Below are 22,912 nucleotides of genomic sequence, written 5' to 3' on the forward strand. Positions count from 1 at the left end.
CACAGGATGAAACTGTTAGAATCCATTGCTCACATGCTGGCATTATGCCTCTTTCTTATATATGTGTGCATACAAATTAAAATAGCCCCAAGAAACATTTTTATGACACTAATTCATGTTTGGAAGCTATTTTTTAAAAAGACTATGTACCCGGGACTTCCCTGGTGGCACAGTGGTTAAGAATCTGCCTGCCAACGCAGGGGACATGGGTTTGAGCCCTGGTCCAGGAAGATCCCACAGGCCGTGGAGCAACTAAGCCCATGCATTGCAACTACTGAGCCTCCACTCTAGAGGCCACAAGCCACAACTACTGAGCCCGCGTGCCACAACTACTGAAGCCCGTGCGCCTAAAGCCCACGCTCCGCAACAAGAGAAGCCACCGCAATGAGAAGCCTGTGCACCGCAATGAAGAATGGTCCCAGCTTGCCGCAACTAGAGAAAGCCCACGCATAGCAACAGACCCAACGCAGCCAAAAATTAATTTTAAAAAAAGACTATGTAATGTACATATCTATAGGACAAACTATTTCATCAGCCAACCAAGTGTTATCTTCACTTCTATTTTGATTGTGGCTGGATATTCCCAAAGAAGACAATTATCCAACAGAAAACAACCAAACACAACTGCAGACATCTCTGCTACTGTGTGTAATTAGTACAATCTGAGTGATCAGAGTCCTCTAAAAATGTCTTGCAAAAGCATATTTTATTTCACTGGCTACCCAACTGCTTGTTTAATAATAAAATGTTATGTAAGTCAAAGGGCTATGAGGACAGGGCCAAGCATGGGAAACTTACTATTCTAAACCACTGAGGCCAGACTAGCTCATTTTTAATTCAACCTGGAAAAGTACAATTCCATTCTCTCAAAAAGATTTTAAGAGAAAAAAGTTCATAGTCTCATAGTGCTGCCATGAACTGGCTTTCCTCAATGTGAGTCTTGGGTTGTAGACTAAGTCCTCTATACTTTTTAGAGCCTCAGGGAAGATTAAAAAAAGAAAAAACAGATAATTTTCAATTTTGAGCATGTGAATCCTTCATAAACCTGAAGATAATCATGAAGATATTTCATCAGTAAAAACGTACTGATCATTTGACTATATACTATTTTGCAGATACTGTGTGAGGGGCTATATGGTACATGGAGAAAAGAAAGCCATAGTTTCTACCCTCAAGGAATAATTGGCCTTATAGGAGTCAAATAAGGAACTCTATAATCAAAAGCAGCACAAATGCCATGAAAAAGAGTACTGTGAACAGGCCACTGCCATTCAGAAGTAGAAGAAAAGAACAAATGATCCAATTGAAAAAATGTGAAAAGGGTGATTTCTATAGTAGAGTTTAGTCCCTACCCTGAGGTGAGCTTGTATTAAATTGATTATTTCTTTGAATAGTCAATATGTACCCAGGGACAGGACTCAATCTGAGATTACTAAGAATAGGGCCACCTGATCTAACCTTAGTCCCTTTTTAGAAAAGAGACTGAAAAATGCCTGGATTTGAACAAGTTACTAATCTTCACGGTTTGCAGACAAGATAGAGAAATATAAGCAGGACGGTAGAGTTGACCTTTTGATAAATATTTCACCAAATTTATCCAAAGAGTCAAGATAAACATGAGAAGTGGTAACCCTATTCCTAACTCTAAGTGGGCTGGACAAAACTGAACTCTGGAATCAGAAAGACCTACGTCTGAATTCCAGCTTCATCATTTACTACTTGTGTGAGTTTGGGCCAGTTACTTACCCTCTCTAAACCTTGGTTTTCTCATCTTTAAAATGACGATAATTATAATATCAAATTCTTTGAGTGTTGTAAAAATTAAATGCAATGATGCATTCAGAGTTCTTAAATACAGTAACTGGCACAGTCTTTTCTGGAATTATGTTAGGAATCACAATCATTATCATTAATATGGAAGGAGGTCTCTGGTGGCCTGCCCAGTACTTTGTCAACAGATGCCTTGGATGAGGAAACTGAAGGCACACTTATCAAGTTCCAAATTTTATATATGCAGCTATAAACTTGTTCAGGCATCATCTTACATTTCTGTGGTTTATATTTTGCTCCTATGGTTGAATTTTACATTTATTTCAATTTAACTCCATATTTCCAATACCGGCTGATTGGTTCTCCTTTCTAAAATCTTTAAGTCTGCCTTATAACATGTTAGTTTCCTATCAGAACTACAAAAAAAAGTGTCTGGATTTAGTAACACGGTAGATGATAGCTCTACTTATGGAGATAGGGAAGACTCAGGAAATTTGCAGTTGGGGTACGAGATATAGGACGATTCTGTTTTGGATGCATGAAATTTGATATTCCAAAGAAGCACATAACTGGGGTTGTCAAGGAAGCAAATTGGATCTTGTGGTCTGGAGTTTAGAGGGCAGCTATGACCTGGAGATATTAATTAAAGAGAGGGCTGACAGCATGACAATTGTATTTAAAGCTATGGATGGTTAAATCACACCAAGTGAGAATGTAGTTTGAGGAGAGTATCAGGAAGCAAGCCCTGAAGAACTCCAACATTGAGAGGCCAGACAGAGAAGGAAGAACCTGTTAAGGATTCTAAGAAAGCGTTGCTAGTGTGTTAGGAGGAAAACCAGACAAGTATGGTGTTTAGGAAAATTAATGTGGAAAATTTTTCAAGAAGGAAGTGAGTCAACTGTAAGAGGTCAAATAAGAATAGTTTTTTCAAAATCTGAAACTTCTATAAGACAAAAGTTAAGCAAAGTTCAAAACCAAGCAGAAGATGGGAGGATGTATTTGAAAATTACATAACAAAGGATTAATATTTGGAATATAATAAAGAGCATCCAGAAATTAATCAGAAAAACAGAACAAAGTTGTCAGATAAAGTACCAAACATATGAAGGTGCAGTCAATAACTAATTTAAAAGAGGTTCAATCTATCAATTCATCTGGGAAATGCAAATTAAACGAAAGAGCATATTTTAAATTAGTATATTCATAAAAGATGCTTAGTATCCAGTGTTGGTGAGGGGAAGGAGTAGCAGATACTCTCACACCCTGCTGATGAAAATGCAAAGCACTATGGTGCTCTGGGAGGTCAATTTCATGGTAAGCATAACATTTTTAAATGCACATACATGTCAACAGTGCAATTTCACTTTTGGTAGTTATCTGAGAGAAATAATGGCATATGTACAAAGAAATGTGTTCCAGGGCATTAAAAATAGTACAGTTTGTAACAGCAAAAGTTTGGAGATACCTACATATCTACTAATGGGAAATAATTAAATAAAATTTAATATGTATTTTTAGTACAGAAGATTATGGAACAGTTAAATAGAATGAGTTAGATTTATATGTTCTGATGTGGAATGATCTCTGAAATATATTGTTAATGGATAAAAAGCAAGGTGCAGAAAAATACACACAGAAGGCTCTATTTATGTAAAATGAAGGGAGAAAAATCTATGAATTTGTATGTTTTTATGAATGTTTGTAAATGCACTGAAAAGATTAGCAGACTAGTGGTAATTCTTGTCTCTGAGGCTAGGGGTAGGATTAGCAGGATAAAAGCTGATTTTACTTTTCATTGTTTTGGTTTTATATTTCATGAACTCATGTGAATTTGTTGATGTCCTGTTTGTGGGACTTTTAAGAAAAACACACATTTTCCTTAGATTGTGTTAAGTTAAAACAGTTGATCTGGAGAATTAATTTTATGGTTTGTTAATTTACCCATGAAGAAACATATGGGGTTATTTGTTATGTAGCAGGAAATAAAACAGGCAGGATTCCTGTCCTTGCAAGGCTTACACTCTAGTGGATTCAAGTTTCAAATAGTTTTCTATGTATAGGCCACCCCCACTCTTATAAGATTCCTCACCCCCACAGAAAAACACCTCAGACCAACTTTCTGTACTTCTCATGACCTCAGGAAGAAATAAATGTAAGGAATAAAGTGTGAAGAATATACACATAAGCCATCTCTAAACTGCCATCTCTGCTTAACAATCATGCTGCAGATTTCCAAAAGCAGCAGGGATAAAATAATATAGTATTAGTAAAATAGGTGTCTTGGGATGCCCTAGAAACCCTAAATTCTTTCTATGACTGTTTCTACGGGAAAAGGTACCAGTTCTAAACAACTGACTTAGTAAATGCACTGCTGGAGCACACTCTGTAAGTAGTCGGCGGCCTGTACTCGGGCAACTGCTAAGCTTAAATAGCTAAAAACTCGCTGGCACCCACACAGAAGTTCTTGTACGTACACTTTACTGTTGGATCCTTTCTATGACACTGACGAAGGCACAATAATTAAGAAAGAATGACAGCCTATAGGAGTATCCTTTGAGGCCTTTCCACCAGCTGGAATCTCAACATCATACTAGGCTTTAGCTACAAGGCTGCCCACACTGGTAGCAGAAAATTGAATTCATGCTTGTGAGCAGTCTCTGAGGCAAAGCATTGATATTTCATAGCAATTCCTATTTTTTTCTTCTTTTCTTACACATGCAGATGAAAAGTCCCCAGTTTTCAGCTGCCAGAACAGCTAAATATTGTCATCATCAGAGAAATTAAATGCTTTTCTCAAAGAAGGAACTGCTCTTTGGAAATTCCTGTGCATCTCAGGGCAAAGGAAAAAACTGTCGTTGACAATTCATCTTTGCTACAGGATGAATGTATTTATCACACATAGCTTTACACAGCTGAGAACAACTCTAAGCCAGGGTAGCAAGAAAATTCTCAGTTTGGAAAGAGGCATCATGCCTAGTCACTGAACTTCAAAGTTACTCCCACCTCCGTCAACCTACGTGACCTTGGGTAAACCACCTGACATTTCCACACTCCTTCATATTCCATTTCCTTCCTCATGCTGTTCTCTGTCTGGAATGCCTTCCTTGACATCTCCTCCAAGTCTCAAATTCTTATAAAATGCTGTTCTGTGACGTTTTCCCTGATTCCCTTAACCAAGCCAGCTTCTTTCCTACTCATATCTCCACTCTACATTGTCCATACTTCCAATATATCATGTATCACATAACATTACTATTGCATATTTATCATTCTATTTATTTTAGTTTAGTTTATCATGTTATTTTATGGTCATCTTAGGGTATCAGGTTATATGCTACTATTCACATTAGTAGTATTATGAGCACTTACTATGTATCAGGCTCTATATGAATACATTATCCCTGTCATAAAAGCCCTATAAGATGGGTATCATTATTATTACCATTTTTTACAGTTGAAGAAAATAAAAATCAAAAGGGATTATACAAATGATTAGCAGTGGCACTGAGAGTCAAAATAAAGACTATTTTACCATGCTTTTAATCACTATCCTAAAATACTACCTGTAAGTAGGAGTAGATAATATTTACTAAGTTCTTACTATGTGTCAGACTCTGTACTATGTGCTCTACATATATTAGCTAATTTGACCCTCAAAAAAGCCTGTGATGTAGAAATCGTGATTATGATTTTCATTTTTTTTTAATGAATTTAAGGTTCAGAATGGTTAAATGACTTCCCCAAATGAAAGAACTATGGAGGCTGGATTTGAATGTAGGTCATTCACCCCCAGTGCCTGAGCCGTTACCCTGAGCCCTTACTCTATTCCATTAACGGATGGTAGAATTTTTTTTTTTTAACCTTTGAAAGTACTGCACAAGTTTTCAAGAATAATCTATCTGGAAACAGAAAACTGGAAAGTTACCTCTTCTGAGTCCTGCAAATGAGCAAAGTCTAACAAGCCCTGAAGCACTCACCTTAGCACATGTGTGGATCCATTAATGGTTGTGGTTGAACAGGGGACAGTCTGGCCCAGAACGGAAGGTCTTCGGTAGCGTTCATTGTCACAGCAGAGGATGATGAGGAAGGCATGTCTAAAAGACTTATTCAAGAAGGCGTAGAGAAAGGGGTTCAACCCAGAATTGATGTAGCCAAGCCAGAGGAAAGCGGTCCACACCTGCCCAGGGACAGTGTAGTCTACGAATGGATCCACAATATTGGTGACAAAGAATGGAGCCCAGCAGAGGCAGAAGCAACCCATGATGATGCACAGGGTCTTGGCTGCTTTGGTCTCTGTCCTCATGCGATGAGTGCTATGTTGGTCTGTTGGCTGGGGCCTGCCCTCTGAGGGGGCTCCTGCCCGTTGTAACATCTGAATCTGGTGGGCATGCCCCTTAGCTGTGACATAGATGCGATAATAGGCCAGCACCATGAGGAGAAACGGGATGTAGAATGCCACCACAGAGCAGGTGATGGCATAGGGCTTGTTGACCATGAAGATGCAGTACGTAGAGTTAGCGTTCTTGTTGAACTTCCTTTTTTCTATCTGAGAGTTAGAGAGAGAGAGGAAATGAGGAAGGAAGGGAGAAAGGGAAGGAAAAAGTGAACAGGAAGAAGCAGGAGGGGAATGAGAAAAATTGTAAGAAAAGGAAAAGGATAAAAAAGAAGAGAAAAGGAGGGTTTGGAAGGTAGAAAGAAGGGGAGAAGAATAGTGAAGGAAAGGGAGGGATGAATAAAAGAAAAAGGTGAAGGGAAAGGAAATAAAAAAGAAGATTTATCAGCAAAGCTTTTCTTTTTCTTCTAATAAGCCTACAGCACATAGAACCATGATGGCAGAAAAGGAATATACTTTTGGCTGCTTTGGGTATTCTTATATCTCAGTATTTCCCATATAAAATTTAGAATCAGCTTATCAATTTCCATAAAAATCTTTTAGAATTTTGATTGGAGTTAGAATAGAATGACTGAGGAAAAATAACAGTTTTTCAATGTTAAGTCTTCCAATTCACAAACATGATAATTCTTTCCCTTTACCTAAGTCTTCTAGAATTTCAGTAATATTTTACATTTTTGTGTAAATATCTTACACATCTTTTATTAGATTAATCCTAAGTATTTCTATTTTTATTCCATTGCAAACAGTACTACATTAAAATTCTTATTCGTAATTGTCTGTTGCTAATACACAGAACTCAGTGAAAATTTTTTGTATATTGGCTATGTATCCAGGAACTTTCTTAAATTAGTAACTAATATTTCATCTTTAGATTCTTCTGAATTTTTTCCATGAATACTCATGTGATCTGCAAATAATGACAATTTCACTTCTTCCTTTCCAGTCTTAATACAATTTTCCTTGCATATTGAACTTGATAAGATCAACAGTACAATACTGAATAAAAGGGGTAATAGTGGACACCATTGTTACAGTCCTGGTTTCAGGAGAGGAGCTTTCAATATTTTACTATTAAGTATGACACTTGCTGTAAGTTTTTTGTCAATGCACTCTATTTGAGAAAGTTCCCTTCTATTCTTAGTTTGATGAACTTATATATACTACCAAATGTAAAATAGATAGCTAGTGGGAAGCAGCTGCATAGCACAGAGAGATCAGCTCAGTGCTTTGTGACCACCTAGAGGGGTGGGATAGGGAGGGTGGGAGGGAGATGCAAGAGGGAGGAGATATGGGGATATATGTATATGTATAGCTGATTCACTTTGGTATAAAGCAGAGACTAACACACCATTGTAAAGCAATTATACTCCAATAAAGATGTTAAAAAAAAAGAATAAATAAAATTTCTGTGTATACTTACACATTCATCATCATAAAAAAAATTATGATTGTATATTGAATTTTGTCAACGCATTTTTGGCAGTAATGAGATGATCATGTGGGTTTTCCCTTGTTTCTTTTATTCATACAGTGAATTACATTGATTGTGTTAAATTCCTGGCATAAACCTCATTTGTATTGGATACTGTGATATACTAGATCCCTCTTAAGAATTGAGACTTTTTTTTCCACCTATAAACTCTGCCTGCTGACAGCTCTTAGTTACCAGCCTTCTCTAGAAATAGTCCTTGGCTGAAGAGAGCTGTGTAACCCAATGACTCTTCCCTTCCGGAGGTCAGCATGCATGCAGTGTGAAGATACACATGAACAGAGATATGTATCATATATATTTTGATACATAACACACTATTTCATTCATTGTGTACACATTTAGTATCTTGTCCTATAGTATTGATATATTGTAAGGTTATAGTATATCCTCCTATTGAACTGACATTTTTAATCATTACAAAATCTCTTTTTACCTAAGTATTACTTGCCTTAAGTCACAGGAATCTAACTCTATATTTCACCTAGGAACAAAGATTCATGATTTGCTAATTCAGTATTTGCAGCAACTTTATAGACCCTAATTACCATGAATAACAAGGATCAACTGTACATGTGTTATGAACATCTGGGTTATGCTAGTTTCCCTCTAGGCAGATTCAATGTGCAAATGAGTAAAAAGATATGAAATGCAATCGTAATACCATGGAGCAAATACTAGGCACGTTAACAGTAAGCAGATGCCCCATTCAGTTACATGAAGTAAACAGGGGATGCTTCTATCTCACTCTCACAAATGAACAAAATTCCCTAGGTTATTCTCCTTGAAAGTTCTACGTCAGAAGGTAAGAGTGCTGTACCCTTGCTACAAGTTTTAATGCACAGAAGATTATGCTTCCAAAGGCTTCTCCATTAGGGATTAAGTTTAGCACAAACATAAGAACACAGACTCTGGAGTCCAGTAAGTCTGGGCTTAGATATAGTCACCACCACTCTCTAACAATGTGACTTAACCTCTCTGACCCTCAGTTTCCTGAGGACAATGACAGGATTTACATATACTATTATTGTGAGGCCTGAGCGAGATAATAATGATTAAATTAACACGGGGCTAGGCACACAGTAAGTGTTCAACATTTGTTGGCCATTATAATTATTATTCTACTGGTTATTGGAAATTTGAATCTCATTTCCCCCAAGAATGATAAAAATGAAAGTTTGAAAGAAGAGGGACAGGATTTAAGAAAATATCAATACAGTCTCCCTTGTACGGATCCCCTTTCACTTCTCTACTCCTCTGTGCCCAGCATTTCTTTCAGAAGCCCAAGGAACTCTCGTTCTGACATACCACATGCAAATCCTGGCCCAGCCTTGGTTTGGATATCCTTTCCTGGACAAAGAATAAGGCAAGATTAGGGGCTAGGAATGGGATGGAGAGAGGAAGGGGCAGCTCCTACTCTGACTGGTCCTCTTGGGCCAGAGCTCACTCTCAATCTCTCCTCCCCATTCCCCTCCCTACCACAACACGGTCCTGGGATCCATTTTAAAGTGATTGCCTGACAACTTCCTTAGGGAATATACATACCTGCTAATGGATCCAGACCATAGCTTTCGATCTTCATTACAAGTTTGATATTAAAAACATAGTATGTCAGAGCTGGAAACTCTTCATGAGCATCTAGACAGGGCTTGGCAGAAGCCTGGCACCTGTGCCACGTGTTGTTCTCCTGCACCACTGGAAGACACTGTTCCCACTGAGGACCCATGAATTTTCTCATCACAGACTTTCAGGAAGTGGGTCAGGGATGGAGCTGAGCTCAGGGTCCAGTTCTCTCGACTTCTGGCCCAAACATTCTCCAGAAGCCCCCACCTCCTTGACAGGTTTTTCTGTGGGTCACTGTAAGCCTCATAGGATCTCAGCATGAAATGAGATGAACGCCTCTTGGGGCACATCACTTCCCTCAGGCTCTGGAGTATGTCTGCTAAGCTTTGAACACCTGTTTTGCTATTCAATAGCTGTGTGACACTGGGCATGTTACTTCACTTTTTGACCCTGAGTTTTCTCATCTGTGAAATGGGGGAAAAGTATTGTAATTTTCCCAAAGGGATGCTGTAAGGATTATATGTACATAGTGTACTTTCTGGCATGCAGTAAGCTTTTGAAAATGTTAGCCTGCTTTTTTTGTTTGTTATTGTTGTTACTCAGACCGCTACCAGGATCTTTCTTAGAATATCCACCTAACCTGACATTGTTTATTTAGAATCCCAAGCAAACAAAGTTAGTCAGACAGTAAACCAGTGGGGTCTGCACGAGTACTTACCAAATCAATTATGCCAACGTTATTCCAGCCTTGCATTATAGGGAGAAAAGAGATAAACAAGGGGATGACCCAGCAGCCTCCCAGCATTAATGCGATGTGCAGAGGGGTCATCTTGTTCCTATAGACCAAAGGCTGGCAGCAGATGGCATAATACCTGGAGAGGGGATAGGGGGGTGCCAAGGGAAAGGATGGATGAGAGGGAGAAGGAGGGAGCATAATTGATGAGAGAGAAGAGGGGAGAAGGATGAAGGAGAAGGGCAATAAGCAGAGGAGATATTGGGAAAGAGGAAAATTAGAGGGGGAGGTAGAGAATAAAAATAAGGAAGGAAGAGAAAATAATGGGGGGAAATGGGGTGAGTGGGTAGTAGAGGAAGTGAAGGAGAAGGAGAGAGAAGTGGGAAAAGAACACAGGAAAGAAAAAAGCAATGGTACAATAAAATGTTATATTGGTCAAAGAGTTTCTACTATTATAAATATAAACTTTAGATCATACATATGAGAACCAGGCATTGGTCCCATATCCCTCTTCCTCTCCCAATATCTGAGAAGCTCAACATATACCTGAGGGTCTTCTCAGTCTCAGACACGGATCCAACACTACCCTCATGCCTGGGCATTTTAAGAGCTTCTGTCCAGCTCTCTGGGCCTCAGTGTCTAGATGTATGCAGTCCTCTCTGATAACAACTTGAGGTGACCCAGGGTTGGCCCTATATCTGAGCTCTAAGAACAGTATCTCAAACTTGTCCCCATCCTCTTGATCACCTACCTATACTGAGGTGATGCTCTAAGTCAGTGTTCTTTAAATTGTGGTCCAAAAATTCCGCCCTTCTCCCCTGCATCAGACTCACCTCAGGAGACCTACTTAAAATGCAGATTCCAAGGATCTCCTGAATTAGAGCCTGTTAGGGAGGAATCTGGAGTTTGCATTTTGACAAGTGGAAGTCATTACTTCTGTTTGCTAGGTATGTCCAGTTCCCCCTTTTGGGCACATGCACTTCCTGACCTCCTTGTGGTTAAGTGGGGCCGAGTGACTTGGACTACGAGTCATGAACAGAATTGACATGTGTTACTTCTGGGCTGAACCATTTAACTGTTTCTCTGATGCCAAGAATGTCAAGTTCCAAATATTTCCTGCTCCATCATTTCCTACCTACTGGTAGAGACCATCTCATCCCCATTTATCAGGGTCCGATCTTCTCATGGGACTCTCTGCTCACGCTTTCCTGAGCCCAGATTCTGCCTAGAGTACTAACTTTCTTCTTATCTCCAGAGAGAGGTGCAACTTGCCAAACTCAATGATCTGGTCTTTAACTCCCAGATTGCTCCTTGTATGTTGTTCCAGTCATGGAGATCACTACTTCCATGCCCAGGAAGTTCACTGAACTGGCGACAGGCAAAATACCATGGTAGTTCTATCAGCCATTTGTCTTTGGAAGAGTCAAAGAAAAAATGCAAAGAGACAGCCTGGGGGCTAAGTCTATTCTTTAAGATTTTTCACCATTTAATGATGAGCCACCCCCTTATATCCCTCATTTTATGCAGTTCACTTTGTTAATTTTTACAACCTCTTCCTTTCTTTTCTTAATTCAAAGCATAACTAATAGAACAATGGCTATATTCTTTGAAAAGGTGGTGGTAGGATGAGTTGGGAGAGAGGGTGCAATGAGAAGGAGAGCCTAGTGTTAAAGCATGAGAAGAGCGTGCCTCAGGCGCTGCAAGGGGATTATACCCTTCCCTACAGGGCATCAAAGAGTAGCTAACCACATTGTACCAGGGAGCTCCCTGTGGCCAGCAAGACAGTGGGGTATCCTGATCTGGACCGGAGTATAGAACAACAGACCAAACAATGGGAGAGGGAATTACTCAGGAACTAACTTTCTCTACCTGTAAAACTGACATGGTAGCCAAATCTAACTAAAGCTAACTCAGTAACGGAAAGAACCATGATTAGCTGGAATTCTCTCCACACTCATCACTTATTTAAGAAAGGCAAATTATATCACAGTGGCAAGTTTTCCTTGAATGGCTGTATTAACAATCATCAGAGGTTTACTAACATAGAGCTGATGAATTTGGAGTACATAAAAATATACTTTTTTCTTCAAATTTTGCTCCCTTCCTTATTTCCTGCTAGAGGGCCTAGATTAGATACTGGTTTTGTACATTTACCATTTTTCCTCCTTTTTCTTGGTAATAGCATCCCAAATCCTTTGGGAATTCTCTTCTCTGTTGCTGTCATGTAGCTGGGGAAAAAAATGATGGGACTGACTTTTCCAGCCGGGGAGTGACCCAATCAGACATTTTCCTGGGACTCTGAATGTCATGCAGAGTGATGCAAAAATGGCAAAGTCAGAGAAGGTTCCTCTATTCCCACAGCAGCTTCCTGGTGGGGCTGAGAGTAGCTCCTGCTCCTTGGATCTTTGGGCAGTCATGCTCTTGCCCCTTTGGGTCCTCATTCTTTAGCTCTTCCTTCAATTAAATAAGTCACCTCATATTTTCCCACAAAATTTCCTTTTTGCTTAAGTTGATCTTATGTGTGCAAGTGTGTCCCCATCTCCCAAAAGATATGTTGAAATCCAAACCCTCGGTGCCTTGGAATATGGCCTTATTTGGAAATAGGATCTTTAGAGAGGTAATAAAATTAAAATGAGGCCATTAGGGTGGGCCTTAATCCAACATGACTGAAATCCTTTCAAAAAGGGAAAGTTAGACACAGACAGATATGCTCAGTGAGAAGATGGCATTGTGAAGACAGAGGATTGAAATGATGCTTCTACAAGCCAAAGAACACCAAAGATTGCCAGCAAAACAACTGAAGCTAGAAGAGACAAGGAAGAATCTTTTCCCTACAGGTTCAGAGGGAGCAGGGCCCTGCTAACACCTTGATTTCAAACTTCTAGCCTCTAGAACTGTAAGACAATAAATATCCTGTTGTTCCAGACCACCCAGTTTATGGTACTTTGTTATGATAGCCCTAGCAAAAGCTAACAAAGTTGGCTAAAGGCAGCCTCTGTTACTTGCAACCAAAGTACCTTGCCTCAATAAAAATGGTTTTGAATGCCAGATATGTCCTTCATAGATGCTTTGTTCTAAGTAAGAATACCTTTGTTTTTATTCAATATACCTCCAGATCATAGCTCAAATTATAGCATCCCTTCATCTACCAACCCAAAGAAGGCAATCAAGGGATAAGTGAAAAATATTGGGTTGGCCAAAAAGTTAGTTTGGGTTTTTCCATAACATCTTACAGAAAAACCCAAAGGAACTTTTTGGCTAACCCAATAGATATCCCCCCTACCTTTGCTGTATAATTTATAATTTTTGAGGTTTGGAACAGATGTCAAGATATTGGGTAAAGATAAGACTTTAGGAATTTGGGTTGGATCTCCATTGTCATATAAATCTAAAAATTCAAAAAGACAAAGCCAAATTAAACACCTTGCAGGACAAAAGGTATATTTGAGGAAGCAAGATGTTCTTCTGACCTCCATAAGTAGATATGGATGTTTAGAGGATTATGTTGGGAAGACAATAGAATTTACAGAAGAACATGTAGATTATATTCAAAGTATTTGAATACATGGTTATATTGGTGCTCATAACATTTTTATGAAAGCCTTTCTTTCTAAGTCTAACTTGGCAGGTGACTGTCTGATTCCCATGGCATGATGAATATCCTGTCAACAATAAGAAATCCCCAAGTTCTGCTGTCCAAATGTTCTATGCTTTAATTTGCATTACCCTAGGCTATTAGGAGCTGCTGCTACAGAGAAATAAATAATGGTGACGGGTTTCCTTTTGAAATTCAACTTCAAGGGGAATCCTGTGGATGTAGTACACATGCTACCAATCCCTTATGCATTTACATACATAGTCAGTGCCCTGGACAATGAGTGCTTGCAATAAAGTTCCTTGGACAGCTCATTTCCCAGGGGGCTAAGGTGGGACACAGCCATGGTTTCTTGCACAGAGAGCTGTAGAAAGTTACTCTTGCATGATGTGAGGTGGCTGGGCAAGCCTGGGAAAAATCCTTCATTTCCTACCTTAAAAGTTAGCAATAAGTAAAAGGAAAAAAGAATTTCATTTTCTTCAAATTATACCGATCGAATTGTGAATAATAGTAAGGATGAATAAGAAAAATACCACATTCTGTCTATGTATGTGTTTTACTTAAATCTTCTCCTCTACATCTTCAATCTGGTGCTATATCTTACAGTAAAAATAATATGATTTTTAAGTGGCACGGAGTAGAGAATATAAGGTTTTTATCTGGAGCTCAAATTAGAGCACTCGATTTTATGGGCCCAAGATTCTTACCAAGGCCTTGGCATCCTTGAGACAGCTGCCATAAATAAGCCACCTCATATTCTTCTAATTTCTTTCCTTATATCTTTCCAATCTTTGCTTTCTAGCAAAGGATCTGAAAAATAAACATCCTCTTGAAGGCTGCATTCAAGAGTGTAAATTAAGTATGTGAAAACAAACATCATTCAATAAAATGATTAATAAAAATTGAGTTCTAGGGCTTCCCTGGTGGCGCAGTGGTTGAGAGTCCGCCTGCCGACGCAGGGGAACATGGGTTCGTGCCCCGGTCCGGGAAAATCCCACGTGCCGCGGAGCGGCTAGGCCCGTGAGCCATGGCTGCTGAGTCTGCGTGTCTGGAGCCTGTGCTCCGCAACGGGAGAGGCCACAACAGTGAGAGGCCCGCGTACCGCAAAAAAATAATAATAATAAAATTGAGTTCTAGTGTTAACTGACCCTTAAAAATGCTAACTTTTGTCTACAGATCAAGGACCAGATAGAAATCAGAAAACTTGATCTTTACCTATCATGGTTGCTTTTTAATATTTACATTTGGATTATATTACCAGTGCTAATAACAAATATATTTGTCCTATTATGAACTGCCTCCCAAACACATGTACAACACAAATACACAGAAGTAGCTAGTTAAATTTGCAAGTTATTTGGAGTTTAGGCAAAGCACACTTGCTGAGTTAATAATAAGAGTTACTTTTCATTTACTTACCAAGAGGTCTACCTGTATCATCTCATTTGGTCCTCACAACTACTTCTGAAATAGGAACTATAAATGCACCCCTTTCACAGATGAGGAAACAGAAACACAGAAGTGCTAAGATTTGTCCAAGGTCCCACTGGTGGTAAGAACCAAGCTGGGATCTGGCCCAGGCAGCCTGACACAAGGGTCAGAAGGTTAATTTCACTACTATCACTTCACTCTGTCACCTTCCCAAAATCCCCAAGGGATTATTCTAATTCTTTACAAGCCACTTTGGAAACATAAAAACATTGAATCTCAAAACTTGAAGGATCCTCAAAATCCTGAAATCCCCAAGTCCCTTCTAAAATGAGGTATATCCAAGCCTGCATGAATGCACTAAGGACTGGGAATTCACCAAGTCCTACAACAGTACATTCTAAACTCAAGGCTCTCCTGAAGTTAAAAAGGTCTCCTCCAAAATGGATTTTCTGTAACTTCCAGTTTTACCCTCTGTCTCAATTTAAAATTTCTATCTCTAATTCTTCTTCTGCACAGTACTCCTACAGATATCTGAAGAGAGCTTCTACATTCCTCTTAAGTTTTATTTTCTGCAGGTAAAAATATTCACAGTTGTATTCAACCAGGGTTGATTCTGCATGCCAAAGGATATTTGGTAATGTATGGAGACATATTTTGTTGCCATAACTGGAAAGGGTGATGCTACTGGCAACCAGTGGGTAAAGATCAGGGATGCTGCCAAATGTCTTACAAGGCACAAGACAGCCCCCTACAACAAAGAATCATCTGGTCTACAAGAACAGTAGTGCCACATTTGAGAAACTTTGGTTTAGAGGAGGTGATTTTCACCAACAGCAGGGGCTCTGTGTCCTCTGTATGTTACAGTGTGCCATTCCCTCTTAAGAGTGGGAGCCACAAGGAGACCATAATACTCTGGTGTATCCTATACAGACCAGAAAAGAAAGAACGTCACCTTCTATCCTGCCTGCCATAACTTAATACAACCTGTGGGACACCCAGCAGTACAAGACACCTGCACCTTCTCAGAGCTATGATCTAGGACAGGAGGTGAGAAAAGTCTACCCCTAACTGATTTATAAGTTCCAGAGATGTTTGCCTGTTCACAATTGTATCCTCAATGTCTAGTACAATGCTAGATATAGAGTAATGCTCACAAAAGGGCTGAATAAATAGTAAACCCTGAATAACTACCAATTAAAATAAATTACATTAAAATGTGGAACCAGGTTTTTGGGATGTGAAAGGTCATATCTAGTAGAGGGATGGGGAAAGGCTATCTCCAATAAGTGTCTTTTAAGTTGGATTTCAGAGACTGGGCAAGGACAGTGGAGGAGAAAGTATAATCCAGTTGCTATAAAGAGCATGGACAAAGACCTGGACACAGAAATTGTATATATATAAATATATATCCATCTATAAATATACATGCATGTATCCACATACCCATATAAATATAACAGAGTACAAGTTAACTGGATGGTAGAGTGTTTATTTGGAAGTAGAAGTAAGCCTAGAAAACTGGCTGAAGGGCAGATTTCAGAGCAATGGTTCTCCAACATAGTGTGCTTCAGAATCACCTAGAGAGCTTGTTGAAACACCGATTGTAGGCAGATCTTGAATGAGGCCCAAGAATTTGCATTTCTGATACGTTCTCAAGTGATGTTGCTGCTGGTGGTTTGGAGATCACACTTTGAGAACTACTGTCTTAGAGGAGTGCTATACTCGGAGGAATCACCAAAAGTTCTTTTTGAACTGGAAAATGTCCATCACAATCAACACTGCTCTACCAAAGGAGCTGAATTACAACAAACTCAAGAGACAGAGTGGTTGGTTCACAGGCTAGGTGGATAGTATTCATCAGAAAAACCAATTCTGTCTCATCTCAGGACTAATCTATTAGGTCTGTTCTCTAGACTTCCATTGGACAATTGGCATTCTTTTTTAACTAGAAAACTTTTACACAGTGGTTAAGTAAATGTTCAAATGACAAGTGAGGTTCCAGATGGTCAGGACTAACTAAAATGTAGCAAGGATATTTACAAAGTAATATCTTATGCAAAACAGTTCTAAGTATTGCTCACAAAACTCCATTAAAACCCACTTTGGTAGACCAGCCATCAGCTTCCCCAACCACAGCCATGTGTAAATGTGTGAGCAAATTGCTTTTAAATGTCTCTGGGGACACAATTTACTTTGACAACTCTTAGAAGGCAGTCATGTATTTTAAGTTCCATGCTAATCTCTTCCCCACTCTACCTGCAATTAAGGAAAATTCTTCCTCCTCACTTCCTGCCCTCCCAAGCACAGTGAAGGCAGAAAGAGCAAACAGAACAACCTGGAACCCTAGACTCTCAGAATCAGAGGAGATTTTAGCAGTCATCGTACGTTTTTGCATCTGGTTACCAACTCTGTGGTCTTGGGATCAGTTACTTAACCTCTCCAAGATTCAGTTTCCTCATCTGTAAAGTGGAGATCATTATGTCCAGCTCATTGACTGGCTGTGGGAATTGATGAAATAATACGTTTAAAACTTAGGAAGTTCCTGGCACATAAAGCTTAATAAATAGCAGTTACTATTTTTATTCTCAGACCCTCTGATCTAGTATGTATACATATACTTATTTCATGCATGTTACTGTAAACAAAGTTAAATACATTTTGGAACCAGGGACTCTAAATTATTTAACAAATAAAATAGAAGCCACTGGGTTCAACATCTCTCTTAGTAATTGATTCTAAGAAACAAAAGGTAAATGAGTTGGTCCCTAAAGGTGAATGGAAACGATAAGACCATACTGGCTACAATCAAAGGGGTTGATTAGATGTAGTATCCTCTCATAGACTTAATCCAGGCCCAGTTCTTCTAACTGAGATGGCTGAAGACAGCATCTTGGGTGATCACTGAGCCCAAATTTCCAATCAAGATCAGCTAAAGACCCCTCCCACCCCCCAGGCCTGAGTGAGCCAGAGCCCCCTGATCAGCTGCTACTTTAACCCGGTCCTGTCTGGGTGGGGAACAGACACCCTCAGGTGACCTAGATATAAAGGCAGGGCCAAATCCAAAGCTGAACCCCAGGAGCTCTGCGAACAAAGAAGAGAAAGGGAAATTTCTCGCAGAAGGCTCAGGAGCAGCGGATTAAATCTCCACAATCAACTTGATGTACGCTGCATCTCTAGAATACCTGAATAGACAACAAATCATCCCAAAATTGAGTCGGTGCACTTTGGGAGCAACTGTAGACTTCGGGTTTGCTTTCTGCATCTAATTTGTTTCTGATTTTATGTTTATCTTAGTTTAGTATTTAGAGCTTATTATCATTGGTAGATTTGTTTACTAATTTGGTTGCTCTCTTCCTTTTTATATATATATATATTTTTTCCTTTTTCTCTTTTTGTGAGTGTGTATGTGTATGCTTCTTTGTGTGATTTTTCTCACTATAGCTTTGCTTTTACCACTTATCCTAGGGTTCTGTCTGTCCTTTTTTTTTTGTTTTTTTTTAAGCATAGTTTTAGCACTTGCTATCATTGGTGGATTTGTTTATTGGCTTGGCTGCTCTCTTCTTTCTTTTTATTACTCTTTTATTTTTTTATTATTATTATTTTTTTGTGGTACGCGGGCCTCTTACTGCTGCGGCCTCCCGTGTTGCGGAACACAGGCTCTGGATGCGTAGGCCCAGTGGCCATGGCCCACAGGCCCAGCTGCTCTGTGACATGCAGGATCCTCCCGGACCGGGGCACAAACCCGCATACCCCGCATCGGCAGGTGGACTCCCAACCACTGTGCCACCGGGAAGCCCTATTTTTTGTATTTTTAATAATATTCTTTTATTTTAATAACTTTTTATTTATTTATTTATTTATTTTTGTTTCGTTCTCTTTTTTCTCCCTTTTCTTTATGAGCCATGTGGCTGACAGGGCCTTGGTGCTCCGGTCAGGTGTCAGGCCTGAGCCTCTGAGGTGGGAGAGCCGAGTTCATGACATTGGTCCACCAGAGACCTCCCAGCCCCATGCAATATCAATTGGCGAGAACTCTCCCAGAGATCTCCAACTAAATGCTAAGACCTGGCTCCACTCAACGGCCAGCAAGCTGCAGTGCTGGACACCCCATGCCAAACAACTACAAGACAGGAACAAAACCCGACCCATTTGCAGAGAGACTGCCTAAAATCATAATAAGTACACAGACACCCCAAAACACACCATCAGACGTGGTCCTCCCCATAAGAAAGACAAGATCCAGCCTCATCCATCAGAACACAGGCACCAGTCCCTTCCACCAGGAAGCCTACACAACCCACTGAACCTACCTTACTCACTAGGGGCAGACACCAAAAACAACAGGAACTACGAACCTGCAGCCTGTGAAAAGGAGACCCCAAATGCAATAAATTAAGCAAAATGAGAAGACAGAGAAATACAGAGCACATGAAGAAGCACGGTAAAAACCAACCAGACAAAACAAATGAAGAGGAAACAGGAAGTCTACCTGAAAAAGAATTCAGAGTAATGATAGTAAAGATATCCAAAATCTTGGAAATAGAATGGAGAAAATACAAGAAACGTTTAACAAGGACCTAGAAGAACTAAAGAGCAAACAAACAATGATGAACAAAACAATAAATGAAATTAAAAATTCTCTAGAAGGAATCAATAGCGGAATAACTGAGACAGAAGAACAGATAAGTGACCTGGAAGATAAAACAGTGGCAATAGCTACCGCAGAGCAGAATAAAGAAAAAAGAATGAAAAGAATTCAGGAAAGTCTCAGAGACCTCTGGGACAACATTAAATGCACCAACATTTGAATTATAGGGGTCCCAGAAGAAGAAGAGAAAAAGAAAGGGACTGAGAAAATATTTGAAGAAATTATAGTTAAAAACTTCCCTAATATGGGGGAAAGGAAATAGTCAACCAAGTCCAGGAAGTGCAGAGAGTCCCATACAGGATAAATCCAATGAGAAGCATGCCAAGACACATATTAATCAAACTATCAAAAATTAAATACAAAGAAAAAATATTAAAAGCAGCAAGGGAAAAATAACAAATAACATACAAGGGAATCCCCATAAGGTTAACAGCTGATCTTTCAGCAGAAACTCTGCAAGCCAGAAGGGAGTGGCAGGACATATTTAAAGTGATGAAAGGGAAAAGTCTACAACCAAGTTTATTCTACTCAGCAAGGGTCTCCTTCAGATTCGATGGAGAAATTAAAACCTTTACAGACAAGCAAAAGCTAAGCAAATTCAGCACCACCAAACCAGGTTTACAACAAATGGTAAATGAACTTCTCTAGGCAAGAAACACAAAGGAAGGAAAAGACCTACAATAACAAACCCAAAGCAATTAAGAAAATGTGAATAGGAACATACATATTGATAACTATCTTAAATGTAAATGGCTTAAATGCTCCAACCAAATGATATATACTGGCTGAATGGATACAAACACAAGACCCATATATATGCTGTCTACAAGAAACCCAACTCAGACCTAGGGACACATATAGACTGAAAGTGAAGGGGATGGAAAAAGATATTCCATGCAAATGGAAATCAAAAGAAAGCTAGAGTAGCAATTCTCATATCACACAAAATACACTTTTTAAAATAAAGACTATTACAAGAGACAAAGAAGAACACTACAGAATGATCAAGGGATCAATCCAAGAAGAAGAAGATATAACAACTGTAAACATTTATGCACCCAACATAGGAGCACTTCAATTCATAAGGCAAATGCTAACATCCATAAAAGGGGAAATCGACAGAAACACAATCATAGTAGATGACTTTAACACCCCACTTTAACCAATGGATAGACTATCCAAAATAAAAATAAATAAGGAAACACAAGCTTTAAATGATACATTAAACAAGATGGACATGTAGGACATTCTGTCCAAAAACAACAGAATATACTTTCTTCTCAAGTGCTCATGGAATTCTCTAGGACAGATCATATCTTGGGTCACAAATCAAGCCTTGGTAAACATAAGAAACTTGAAATCATATCAACTATCTTTTCCGACCACAACGCTATGAGACTAGATATCAATTACAGGAAAAAATCTGTAAAAAATACAAACACGTGGAGGCTAAATAATACACTAATAACCAAGAGAACACTGAAGAAATCAAAAAATACCTAGAAACAAATGACAATGAATACCCGATGACCCAAAACTTATGGAATGCAGCAAAAGCAATTCCATTGTATTGTTTATAGCAATACGATCCTACCTCAAGAAACAAGAAACATCTCAAATAAACAACCTAACCTTACACCTAAAGCAATTAGAGAAAGAAGAACAAAAAAAAACCCAAAGATAGCAGAAGGAAAGAAACCATAAAGATCAGATCAGAAATAAATGTAAAAGAAATGAAGGAAATGATAGCAACAATCAATAAAACTAAAAGCTGGTTCTTTAAGAAGATAAACAAAATTGATAAACCATTAGCCAGACTCATCAAGAAAAAGAGGGAGAAGACTCAAATCAACAGAATTAGAAATGATAAAGGAGAAGTAACAACTGACACTGCAGAAATACAAAGGATCATGAGAGATTATTACAAGCAACTATATGCCAATAAAATGGAAAACCTGGAAGAAATGTACAAATTCTTAGAAAAGCACAACCTTCCAAGACTGAACCAGGAAGAAATAGAAAATACAAACAGACCAATCACAAGCACTGAAATTGAAACTGTGATTAAAAATCTTCCAAGAAACAAAAGCCCAGGACCAGATGGCTTCACAGGCAAATTCTATCAAACATTTAGAGAAGAGCTAAAACCTATCATTCTCAAGCTCTTCCAAAATATAGCAGAGGGAGGAACACTCCCAAACTCATTCTACGAGGCCACCATCACCCTGATACCAAAACCAGACAAAGATGTGACAAAAAAAAGAAAACTATACGCCAATATCAATGATGAACATAGATGCAAAAATCCTCAACAGAATACTAGCAAATATAAGCCAACAGCACATTAAAAGGATCATACACCATGATCAAGTGGGGTTTATTCCAGGAATGCAAGGATTCTTCAATGTATGCAAATCAATCAATGTGATAAACCATATTAACAAATTGAAGGAGAAAAACCATATGATCATCTCAATTGATGCAGAAAAGGCTTTCGACAAATTTCAACACCCATTTATGAGAAAAACCCTCCAGAAAGTAGGCATAGAGGGAAGTTACCTCAACATAATAAAGGCCATATATGACAACCCTACAGCCAACATCGTTCTCAACAGTGAAAAACGGAAAGCATTTCCTCTAAGATCAGGAACAAGACAAGGTTGTCCACTCTCACCGCTATTATTCAACACAGTTTTGGAAGCTCTAGCCATGGCAATCAGAGAAGATAAAGAAATAAAAGGAACCCAAATTGGAAAAGAAGAAGTTAAGCTGTCACTGTTTGAGAATCTGTCACTGTTAGAGAATCTGAAAGATGTTACCAGAAAACTACTAGAACTAATCAATGAATTTGGTAAAGTAGCAGGATACAAAATTAATGCACAGAAATCTCTTGCATTCCTATACACTAATGATGAAAAATCTGAAAGAGAAATTAAGGAAACACTCCCATTTACCACTGCAACAAAAAGAATAAAATACCTAGGAATAAACCTACCTAAGGAGACAAAAGACCTGTATGCAGAAAACTAAAAGACACTGATGAAAGAAATTAAAGATGATACAAACAGATGGAGAGATATACCATGTTCTTGGATTGGAAGAATCAACATTGTGAAAATGACTGTACTACCCAAAGCAATCTGTAGATTCAACGCAGTCCCCGTCAAACTACCAATGGCATTTTTCAGAGAACTAGAAGAAAAAATTTCACAATTTGTATGAAACACAAAAGACCCTGAATAGCCAAAACAATATTGAGAAAGAAAAATGGAGCTGGAGGAATCAGGCTC

The 22,912-nt window shown here is 38.9% G+C and overlaps 1 protein-coding gene across 3 annotated transcripts in view; it reads right to left on the bottom strand.

Moving 5' to 3' along the window:
- The window catches only part of HTR4 (5-hydroxytryptamine receptor 4), a 318,838-nt gene that overhangs the window by 43,732 nt on the left and 252,194 nt on the right, over window positions 1-22,912 (bottom strand). For all 3 annotated transcript variants that reach the window (XM_073802673.1, XM_073802674.1, XM_073802676.1), the window contains 2 exons: window positions 9,937-10,090; window positions 5,748-6,316 (listed from right to left, as the gene is read on the bottom strand). In XM_073802673.1, coding sequence (XP_073658774.1) covers window positions 5,748-6,316; window positions 9,937-10,090 — 723 coding nt within the window. The remainder of the gene's footprint in view (window positions 1-5,747; window positions 6,317-9,936; window positions 10,091-22,912) is intronic.

The sequence above is a fragment of the Tursiops truncatus genome, chromosome 3 (assembly GCF_011762595.2).
Source record: "Tursiops truncatus isolate mTurTru1 chromosome 3, mTurTru1.mat.Y, whole genome shotgun sequence".
Taxonomy (NCBI): domain Eukaryota; kingdom Metazoa; phylum Chordata; class Mammalia; order Artiodactyla; family Delphinidae; genus Tursiops; species Tursiops truncatus.